Below are 11,993 nucleotides of genomic sequence, written 5' to 3' on the forward strand. Positions count from 1 at the left end.
TTAGTGATAAAAACACTTTGAGTATACACAGTAGTGATGGTTAAATACCACTCTGCCTATATTTAAATGCCACTGAATTGTACACTTGGAAATGTTGGTGCTAGGTGTAGAATCCAGCCAGGGCCTTGTGCCTAACAGGTTAGAGGTCTACCGCTTTTTTTTTTTTTGAGAAGCTGGCAATTGAACTCAGGGGCTTGTGCGCACTTAGGTAACTGTTCTACCACTGAGATATAGCCCCAGCCTGATAAATATATTATGTATATTTTACAATTTTTAAAACTCCAAATTATCACACCATAATTAAAAGCTTACTAGGAAATGTGTGTTCACAGTACCCACATGGATTTGTTCTGTTTCATGCAGATATTGACATAGGCAGATGGGGAATTACTAACATCATGCCTTCTAAAAGCCACATGCCACTTCCAATAAAAACAGCAAAATAGCCTGTTATGAAACCCTCATTCAATTTCCAGGCCCAACCAGACTCCACAACACACCCCTCACATGGAGATCAGCTTCAGGGGACTTGGAACACATTAAAAACAGCATATATTTTATTTTCAAGCACACAACACCAAACTTTTCCCTGCATGAATTCTTCTCATACAGAATTGGGCATATTGAAAGCAAGTTGTTTCTGGTGAGGTTTCTGATGATCAGGAATCAAGACGCAGTAGCCCTAAAGTTAACAGTCTTGTACCCACCATCCTCAAAAACAAGACAGCATAGTTTACTTTCAAAGTAAAAGATAGTTACCATATCCTTCAAATCCATAAAGCATTTCACTGTGAAATGATTCATGTTGACTCTGCATAATTCTTCTTATACATTATTCACTTCAAGTGAGATGAGGGACTAGTATAAAACATGCATTATTTGAAATGCTCAGTATGAAAAGGTAGTACTCTATAACTTATCTTAAAAAGAAAGAGTAAGTTCCAGGAGTTTTTTTATTGTTTGAATAATAGAACACATAAAACCGGGCAGAGAAGTCCCCAAGGAAATGATGGTCACGTTTCACTGTTATTTGCCCTTTGGTCCTTCATCTTCTAAGCACTTATTATATTTTCTTTTAAGGTATTAGACATTTATTTTGATCACAAATGCAATCCAAGTGTGAATACATCTTTTATTCCCCCCCTCCATGTTCCTTTAAATAGAAAAAAGTGCTAAATGTCTCTTCATAGCCTATTTGGCCACAGTTGTTTCACCTATGGTTGTAAAAACAGACTGCAACTTGATCTTCTGAAATCTTTCTTGAACTACAGCCCATTCTGTTAAAGAAATCCTGGGAAAAAAGTTCTACTGATATTGTCGATAGTCTCCAAAAGGTGAGGATGGTAACTGGGTGGAAGGCAACTGGGAGGGGTCTTCAGCAAACTGAGGACCTGCAATTAAGAAATAAAAATGATTTTTAAGTAATCTGGATATTATATAATTAAAAAGAATAAGTCTGTATAAAATAAACCAATCAACTAAAAAATTATGCGCTACACTAGAGCTATAATATGAATTTTTTTGTAGATCTGCCTGTTTCCCACAAGAGATCTGGCAAACCTTCAAATCTGTTGTAACATAACAGACTGGCTTCCATGTTTTCCAGAATGGAACAGCTCTCAAATGTTATGCCAGGAAAGTCAGATGGATTCATTATAGCAAAAAGCAATACTCCAGTTTTTAAAGCAAATGTTGTAACAAGCTGACATATATCAAGATTGGAAAAATCCCTCCCACCTCTTCACACACTTTTTAGTAGCTATTTAAAATTATTATTACAAACTGGGCGTGGTGACCTATGCCTGTAACCTCAGAGATTCAGGAGGCCAAGGCAGGAAGATCACAAGTTCAATATCAATCTGGGCAACTTAGCAAGACCCTATCTCAAAAGAAAAAATAAAAAGGGCTAGAGATGTAGCTCAGTGGTAAAGCAACCCTAGGTTCAACCCCTAATACCATGCACAAATATACTCAAAATTATTTTCACCAAGTTTAAGTACTTTAGCCATATTTTAAAATAACTCAGTAATCCAATTTATATAACAAAATAAGTAGGGAATGAGTAAAATGGTAAGATACCCCGTAGCTTGCTATAGAACTAAGTCTTAGTTTTAGTTTTCCAAGGATGAGGGGGCCTGGGAACTAAGAAAAATGTGATTCTTAAAAGACTTGTAGGGGAATAAACAATCTTTTTTTCTTTAGGAAAACTGAAGCAGGCAAGAACATATCTGGGGAGCGGGGACGGGGAAAAGAGGTAAGATGGTAAAATTCAGCAGTAAAATTCCCTGAAGCTTTCTAAGTACTTCTAACTTCAATGATACATTTTTATTTCATTATACAAGCAATATCTGTTCATATCAGAAAACCTGAGCAGACACTGGGTGGAAAAGACAAATCAAACATAAAATAATCACTGATATTTAGATATAAATATAGCTAATCTTTTTTCATTATTTTAAGAACTTTTTTATGTACGGTTTTTGTTTTGTTTTGGTTTTTTTGCAGTGTTGTGGACTGAACACCTAGGGCTTTGTACCTGCTAGGCAAGTGCTCTACACTGAGCTACAACCTCAGTCCCCCACCTTTTTAAATTTTACTTTGAGACAGGGTCTTGCAAAGTTGCCCAGGCTGGCCTTAAACTTGCAATCTTCCTGCTTCAGCCTTCCAAGTTACTGAGATGTGTAAGTTAACTGGAAAAACATGATTAACTTTTCAAAGCTTCCCCCTAAAAACAACATTTTTAAAACATATCTCTTGTCTAAAAATAAAATGAGCCACTTTTTGGTTGCTTCTATATAAATGCTTAGTTTTGATTACTGAAAAGGAGATTCCCGCTAAGGAAAAAAGCTTAAAGCAAAGTAACCAAGGCTAATTTCTATCTATACGATAACATGGGCTGGGGATATAGCTCAGTTGGTAGAGTGTTTGCCTTGCAAGCACAAGGCCCTGGGTTCAAATCCCCAGCACTGGAAAAAAAAAAAAAAAAAAAAAAGATAACATAACTATTGAAGTTTTTTTTATATCCATTTCTGAATTTCTGAAAATATCAAATTCTTCTGATGTTTCATGTGAAATCATTTACACAAAAGTGAACAAAACAAACTAAAAAGCAAACTTAGAACATGCCATCATAATAACACTGTTAACTCAAAAAAAAAAAAAAAGACTGTTAACTCAAAATTAATGACCAAAAAACAGAAACAAAGTGAGAGGGTCATCTAGATCATCACATTGGCAACTAATGAGCTGTGCTCTCAAAAACTGTGCCAAAAAGATATTAAATCTCTCCCTTAGTGCTTCAGGGAAATCAAATCAAATTGGGAGGTATGATTTATTCCTAACTCTATGCTGATTCTTTTCCAAGCTCCAAAAATAATTTTCACCATGTCTCACTCTTCTGCCTATTTTCTTCCCCAAAAGCCAGGTCAAGTTTTTACTACTATAATCTTCATATCTCTGCTTCCTTCCTATCAAAGAATATTTCCATTTTGACACTGAAGTTTTGAACAGTTATAATAAACTGTATAAGTTAATGGCTGAGTTAATATTGCATGACCATGTACAATTAGCAACAAATTACACAACCAACTTCTCAAAGAGACTTTCCTTACGATCCTAAAGTGACCCTCCCAAACATAAGCCACCTTCTATCACTTTACATTTTATTTTCTTCAAAACAAGCAATATTATTTGAAATAATCTCATTGGTTGTTAATGTGTTACCCCATGAGAATATGTCTTTGAAGGTAGGTAAGGACTGACTTCCTTTTTTTGTGTGTGGTACTAGGGATTGAACCCAGGGATACTTTACCACTAAGCTATATTCCCAGCACTTTTAAAATTTGTTTGTTTGTTTGGGTTTTTTGCAGTACTGGGGATAGACCTTTTTTTTTTTTTTTTACTTTTTTGAGACAGGATCCCAATAAATTGCTGAGGCTGGCCTTGAACTTGTGATCCTCTTGCCTCAGCCTCCCAAATAGCTGGGATTACAGGCATGAACCACTGGGCCCAGTTAAAATAACGAGAAATTTCTTAGAATAAGCAAATGAACACTGATAAATCTAGAGCCACAAAGAAAGAGCAACAGCAAATTAAGTAACCAAAGCATTTTTGTTACTGTGGTTAACTAAGCATCACTAAACATGGATTATGTTCATGTTCACTTTTTCAACTAGAAATTGAGCCTATTATCATAGTCTTCATGAACTACAGCATGTTAACACCTAACACAGAAATCAAACTATCCATTTTAGTAGACAAAAATATTCTTTCTTAACATTAGGAAACCATTCCAAAAGCTATGGTATTAAGTAGAAAGAAGACTCACCATTGGGAAACTGCGTTGAGGCAAATCTTGTCAACAAGATACCAGCTCCTTCAATTAAAGCTAGGAGAATGCCACCCATTGCAGCCGACCCAACCATGGCCACTGGTCCGTCTGAAGATGTTAATACAAAGACATTACTTTAAAAGAAAGTGCTATCCATGTGGCTGGCTCTTCCCATTCCCAAACTCTCATTTTCCATGACCCACAGTAAGCAAACTATGGCCCACAGGTCAAATCCAGGCCACTGCATGCTTTTGAAAATAGGTTGTATTAGAACACAGTCATCTTCTTTCATTATTTATTGTCTGTGGATGCTTTCACACTATGAGAGCAGAGCTAATTCATCATGGCAAGGATCACAAAGTCCACAAAGTTAAAATAATTATTACCTGGCCTTTTACAAAAAAAGTCTATAAACCCCTGGTCTAAACTACTAAGTCTAAAAGAATTCTGGTTTGCTCTCTGTCTCAAAGATACAGGAGATGGTTTTAAGCTCTTTATTCCTAACAATTCAATGTGGCAGGTACTATTATTAATTCTAGAGTAATGATGAAATCATGGCACAAAAAGTTTGGCATACTGCCTGGTCACAAAGGTAATAAATGGCCTGAACAGGACCTGTAGTGCTCTTAACCACTCTCATACATGGGTTAGAACTCCATGTTCTTGCCTCAAACATTCCAAATACATACCCTTACACTTCTTCTTCTTTTTTTTTTTTTAAATGACCATATATATTCATGCTACATCAAATTAAGCAATGTTCAGTTTTATATCTTACAGATGTCACTAAATTAAGACAGAAGAGAGCATCCCAAAAGTCTATCTCTAACAATTGCTTACTTCTTGCTGCCAGTATGGCTCCTGTTAAGGCACCACTAGTGATGGAGTTCCAGGGATCTTCTTTTCCTCTGACTTGAACCATACTACAGTCAATCATGGAAAACAGGCCTCCCCAAACTGCAAAGCTACCTATTTCATCATCAAAACAAACAAATACTAATAAAAATTTATTTTTAAACCTTAAATTGTTAATTTTAAATAACATTTACCATATTCCCAAAAATCTCACACTCAAATATGTACGGACACTGAACAACAGAATACTTATCTTTTCTTCTTGGTGGTACTGTGGATTATGAACCTAGGGCCTCATACATACTAGGAAAGGGATGACTTGCCACTCTACCACTAAGCTACATCCTCAGCCCCAAATTTTTCTTTTTTTTCTTTTTCCTGATATTGGAGATTAAAACCAGGGGTGCTCTTCCACTGAGCTACATTGTCAGCCCTTTTTGAGACAAGGTCTCACTAAGTTGCTGAGGGTCTCACTCAGTTTCTGAGTTTGGGCTCAAACTTGAGATCCTCCTGCCTCAGCCTCCCAAGTTGCTAAGATTACAAGTGTGTGCCACCAGACCTGCATTACAATTTTCATTTCTAAGGAATGACAAGTAAAAAGTTTTCTCATGTCTTATGAAAACAGTCAGTTGTCTCCACCTGACTATATATTTCCACATTTTTTTTGTTATCTCTCTTCCTCAGCTTCTAAATAACCAAGATTTATAAATGCAATGCATGCAATCTTTTAAAATTGTGCACCAATCTCTACACAATGAGTAAATGTGTTTGGCATAACCAGCTTGATCAGTTTCTCTCTTATAAAATCCTTATCCTTCAGATTATATTCTCTTCAACTTTACATCCCCAGAAACTCATCACTGACTTGTCAACCCTGAACTTTAAACACAACTCTTTTTTTCTGGAGCAGGGAAAGGGAAAAAAAAAAAAAAAAAAATCACAACATCTGAAGGACAGAGACAAGATTTCCAAATGTATGTAACAATTCAATTAACTTTCCCAACCATAAATCAAGAACTTACACATATTCTACTTTGTAATAAGATGTTAAACTAAAATCACTAACTGGTATAATCTAAACAAAAAACTACATAGTTCATCTTCGAATTAATAGGGGGGAAAAAAAAAAAAAACAACTAGAGTGCAAATGGAAAAATTCTGCTTACCTCCCAACTGTGGAGCCCTGGTTCTAATAGCTGTCAAACTCCCTCGTAGTCTGTGGTTTACTCCCTACCACAAAACAAAAAGAAGCAATCCAATTACAATACATTAGATGTGTAAGACACATCTGGGGACATATTATCAAACTCCAGTTTCCAGTGATGATATATAAGACCAATCACCTACTTACCACTGGAGAATTTCGAAAACCTTTGATTGCTTGAAAGATACCACCACCTATGGTACCCATGGTAAAGGCCCCACCACAGTCATCCACAATTCGCCAGGGGCTAAGAACAGAGGAGGAAAAAAATGACCTTATTTCTCATACATAAACCATAAAACTTTCTTTCCTAACACAATAAGGGAAACAATTCCCTTATTCCAATTCAGGATCCACTGCAATCAGTAAATATGTGGCCTATAAAATATAGATATAGTTAGGCATGGTGCCCACACCTGTAATCTCAGCTACTCAGGAGGCTGAGGCAGGAGAATCACGAATTCAAGGTCAGCCTGGGCAATTTAGCAATTCTATCCCAAAATAAAAATAAGAAAAGGGCTGGGGATATAGTCGTATAGCACTCTGGGTTCAAACCCCAGTACAAATAATAATAATGTGTGTGCGTGTGTGTAGAGAGAGAGACACACAAAGATAAAGAACACTGATCATATCCATATCTATTTAACGCCAAATCATCTAAGCTAGAAAAAACAGAACTGACATTAACTCCTCATTTTTAACTGGAATTTATTCATTTACTTAACAATTACTGAATCTATCATAAATCAGGAACTGTGTAAAAACAAACAAATACTCAGGAAATTATGCTGTAATAAACAATGTTGATTCAGTCTCTTAGAGATCAGGGTAAGTTCTCCAGGTGCAGTAAATTTCAAAGCTGAGACTCAGTGAAGATTCAATAACTACAAAGACAAAAATTTAAAAGTGTGTAATTCTCCCCAGGTTTATGGAGTCCAAGTAAGCTTTTGAAACTTTAGTTTGCATCATATCCTTTTAACACACTGGAATAATATCCAATAATGAGGTTAAATTTATGTAATATGAAATCTGAGTAATTTGATAAGAATAGAACTATTATTCTAAGTACCTGGATTATAAAATTCTTTGAGTAGTTAAATTCATTTTCTTTTATCTAGTCTCAAGGGAAAAGCACTACAATAAGCTACCTGCTTTTAAACTTATAATTCATACAATTCTTGTTGGGTTGGAGGTTGATAAGTAGAACAGCGCTATTATTCTAGGAATCTGATTTATAGAAGTCTGTGAGTAGTTAAATTAATTTTCTAAGTCCAAGATTTGTTTTTTACCCTAAGTGATATTACAATTAGTTGAAGCTGAAATAAATCAGCATTAAGAAATGGATAAAAAGTCAGGCACAGTGGCGCATGCCTGTAATCCCAGCAGCTCAGAGGACTTAAGACAGCAGGATAGTGAGTTCAAAGCCTCAGCAACAGTGAGGCACTAAGCAACTCTGTAAGATCCTGTCTCTAAATAAAATACAAAACAGGCTAGGGGATGTGGCTCAGTGGTGGAGTGCCCCTGAGTTCAATCCCCGGTACCCCTTCCCCGCAAAAATGGATAAAGCCAGGCGTGGTGGCACACACCTATAATCCCAGCAATTTGGGATGCTGAGACAGGAAGATGTCAACTTTGAGATCAGCCTCAGCAATTTAGTGAGGCCCTAAGCAAGTCAGCAAGACCTATATCAAAATAAAAATTGAAAAAGGACCAAGGATACAGCTCAGTGGTAAAGTGCTGCTGAGTTCAATCCCCAGTACTCAAAACAAAAACAAACAAACAAACAAAAAAAAAAGGATAAAGAACAGCAGGCTTCAGATCAAAGAGCAGTTACACTATTACCAGCGAATACCTGAAACAAAGGCAAGATGGAAACAGTTTGTGAACAAAGTCTGGCTAAATAAAAAATGTTCCTACAGGGAAGTGATGGGCTGCAGAGAAGGATAATGCCAGACTCCACAAAAATATAAATGTCAGATATATGCAGATAAGAGAGAACCAACCAGTAATTGGGCTGGGATCCTAGCTCAGTGGTAGAGCACTTGCCAAGCATGTGTGAGGCACTGGGCTTGATTCTCAGCACCACATATAAATAAACAAATAAAAGAAAGGTCCGTTGACAACTAAAAAAATATTTTAAAAAAGAGAAAACCTGTAACAATAAGATTAAAAGTATCAACTATAGTTTAGGCACCCTCTAATGCAAATATAATCAATGAATTCCAAAAAAGTTAAGTTCCTTTTTCCTTCAGAATCCATAAATTTTAACTTTGCAAAGGAATATTCCTGTCTCCTCTGCATCTCAAAGATTAAAAGAAAAAGAGGTTCATACAGAGATTAACTTGTCTAAGATCATATAAGCAGTAATTAGTAAAGTCAATTAAAATACAAAATCCAGTACTCTAAAGTCCCCATATCTTTCCACTACCATAAGGGTTTTGTTTTGATTTTGGGTGCTTTACCACCTAGTCACATCCCCAGTCCTTTTTATTTTTCTAAATTTTGAGAAAAATTGCTGAGGCTGTCCTTAAACTTACCCTCCTCCCCAGTCACTGGGATTACAGGCAAACACCACCACAACTAACAGCCTAAGAGATTTTTGAAAAGACAACTATGATAAAAGTAAGTATTTAGGATGATGAAGCCCAAATGTTGTATTAGACAGTGCTGGAGATAAGGAAAGCAATTAGGAAGTTATTGTAAAAGGCATTAAGGGTACCAGGTAAATTCTTGACAACAGAAATTGAAAGAACGGCAGAAATTTTAAAGAATACATACAGCACATGTGGAAGGGGGGCAGTGAAGGGAGGAAAAAGATGCTAATAGTTTTGAGACTGGATAACTTGAGAGGTTACTTCAGGTCTATAGTACATGGTAGGAAAGTGCTCTACCACAAAGTCACACCCACAGTCCTGGAAAATCATTATTTTTATAAGATGATTAACTCAAGGAAATTACTTTACCCCCTCAACCATATCCAACAGTAATTTACAATATGCTAAGCCCTGCATATACAAACACAATACAGAAAGGGGGATAACAGTCTTTGAAGAGATAAGTGAGGAGCCCAGCAGAGCTTAAATATGTATGCTGTATGTCTTGGCCGAGTGGGCACAAAGAAGGTAACAGGGTTATTGTTAGTAAGGTAATATTTTAAAGTCCTGGGCACTTACACAACTGGAGGATATTTTGGTTCTTGTTCTTATATATACACACAGACAACTCAAATATCAAGATATGATTTTTCACTTACGACCTCGAAATCTTTAAGCTCTTTAACCTGAGTCTACTAGCAGGGACTACACAGTTTTACAATGATCTATTTATGTGCCTGACTTATTCATTGTTTTATTTTTTTTTTTAACATAACCAATCACTAAGCACAGAGCCTTCACTCAATAAAAGGTTAATGAATGAAAGAACTTCTGTTCACGGCTTTTCAGAAAACACATCCATCTCTTTCTCTGTACTTTCCAGATATTTTTTTGCTTTCCTTCTTCCTCAAGAAAGAATTCTAAGTAGGACCCCGTGGGTGAAATCTATGTTCCACTCATTTGATATGCTTCACCATGTGGATACGTCACGATACAAATAAGGACTCAAGAATGGCACTCCCAGCGGGCGTGGTAGCGCATGCCAGTAATTCCAGCGATTCCGGACGCTGAGGCAGGAGGATCACCAATTTCGAGGCCAGCCTTGGGCAACTTAGTGAGCCCCTGGACAACTTAGTGAGACTCTGTCTCAAAATAAAAAATAAAAAGGGCTGGAGTGTAGATCAATGGTAAAGCGCCCTGTTTTCAATCCTCAGTACCAAAATTGGAAGGAAAAAAAAAAAAAAAAAAGAATGGCACTCACTCAGAAGCCTATTTTCCCTTTCTTCCATGCAGGCACTGAGCAAAACGAGGTGTAGGGAAGCGTCCAAGGTCACCTCAGTGGGTCAGCGGGCATAGAGGATTACTGCTGACCCCGCACAAAGTCCACACTTCCTGCCTCGGGAGGCGGTTCCAAGGCTCCATCATGCCCAAGCCTGTACCGACCTCCTCACCATCCACCGCAAGGTCACTAGAGTGTTGGGGTGGGGGACTACAGGACGGAGAAGTCAACTGGCTGCTCACGTCCGCACTGCATACGGTTACCAAGCCCACGTCCACAAGCCTGCGCCTGAGTTCGGCTGGCACCTCGGGGGAGACTGAACAGGGGAGACCGAGGGCCGAGGGCCGAGGGCCGAAGGCAGAAGGGGAATAGAAAAGCAAAGACAGCAGAAGCAGCTCACCAAGGCTCTCTCGCATACTCCTCCATCTTGACTCCAGCCGCGCGGGCGACGCCGGGCAAGCTGGGCGGAAACTGACCCCAGCGGCGGAAGTGATCCCGAGAGGGGGGCGTTACGGTCTATGAGGATTGGTTCACCGCTTCCCCTAGCAGCCAATGGCAGTCGGGGATCATGGGGGCGGTGCGTGGGCGGGACCCAACCCTGGCTCAGTGGGACTAGCCCCGCCCAGGTCCTCGAAGGCAGTGGGTCTGAGTTGTGTAGGCAAGGACCTGGCAAGTGACAGAGTTCAAATTACTCAGTTACTGAAGGTTCCGTGGCCTGAGGTAAACCTGATATTACTCCGCAAGGGTTCATCAAGCTTCATAAATACTGTACGTTTCCTTTCTTTTCTTTTCTTTTTTTTTTTTTCTTTTTCTTTTTCTTTTTTGAGGTACTGGGGTTGGAACTCAGGCGTTGCACTTGCTAGGTAAGCATTTTACTACTAAACTGCATCCCAGGCTCTTTAAAAAAAATTATTTTCATACAGGGTGTCACTAAGTTGCCCAGACTGACCTCCTATTTGTGGTCCTCCTGCCTCAGCCTCCCCATTTGCGTTGCTGGGATTCTAGGCACCAGCCACCAGACCCAGCTTTTTTTTTTTTTTTTTTTTTTTTTTTTTTTTAAGTATTTTTTGCTATAAACTGTGAATTAATGCTATCTAATTCACTGTGAACTGTGACTCTCTTGGCAACTACACATAACTCCTTTAGGGGAGATGCTGTCTCACTGCCTTATAATCAATCACAGTGCCTGAAATGTAACAGATGCTCAATAGATGTTTCTGAAATTGAAATTCCAGCCAGCTGGAAAGTCTTGACTAACTGGACGCTTGATTTGAGGGACTTGACTCCAGAGCCTCTGCTGAGTCTCCCCACTAACAATCACCAGAAGGTGTGAGGGATTTTTATCCATGAGAAAAAGAGACTAAAATGCTGGGAACCCATTAGATTGTTTTAACTAACAGTCAGCAAAAACCAATCATGTGATGACCATGGAAGGAGTTCCTCTTCATTCTGCACTTTGACTTTAAAATGCATATGTTTTTGTTTTATGGAAAAGTCAGTGTAATAAATAGAAGACTTCAGTGAAAAGTGAGGTTCCCTCCAAAGGCTTGGAAATAATGTGAGCAGATGGATTGAACTCTTAATAGAACTAAAGATTAGCAGTGTTTTATATGTGAAAAGAACAGTTCAAACTAGCCATCTGATTTGGATGAATACATTCCAAAGGAGGTCTGTTTGGAATGTGTGACTGTAATTAAGAATACTTAAATCTAATTCATTGTACAGGCTGGA

The 11,993-nt window shown here is 38.1% G+C and overlaps 1 protein-coding gene across 2 annotated transcripts; it reads right to left on the bottom strand.

Annotated features, from left to right (window-relative positions):
* Window positions 1-535: 535 nt before the first annotated feature.
* Window positions 536-10,752, bottom strand: Timm17a (translocase of inner mitochondrial membrane 17A). Of its 2 annotated transcripts, XM_047521737.1 has the most exons (6): window positions 10,663-10,752; window positions 6,537-6,636; window positions 6,352-6,415; window positions 5,171-5,299; window positions 4,328-4,438; window positions 536-1,391 (listed from the first exon to the last, which is right to left on the bottom strand). In XM_047521737.1, exons 1-6 carry the CDS (start codon window positions 10,686-10,688, stop codon window positions 1,306-1,308), a joined length of 516 nt encoding a protein of 171 aa, XP_047377693.1. In that variant the 5' UTR covers window positions 10,689-10,752; the 3' UTR covers window positions 536-1,305. The 2 variants fall into 2 exon arrangements, with proteins under 2 accessions (XP_047377693.1, XP_047377694.1); XM_047521738.1 differs by lacking the exon at window positions 5,171-5,299.
* Between the last annotated feature and the right edge of the window lie 1,241 nt (window positions 10,753-11,993).

Source organism: Sciurus carolinensis, chromosome 12 (assembly GCF_902686445.1).
Source record: "Sciurus carolinensis chromosome 12, mSciCar1.2, whole genome shotgun sequence".
Taxonomy (NCBI): Eukaryota; Metazoa; Chordata; class Mammalia; order Rodentia; family Sciuridae; genus Sciurus; species Sciurus carolinensis.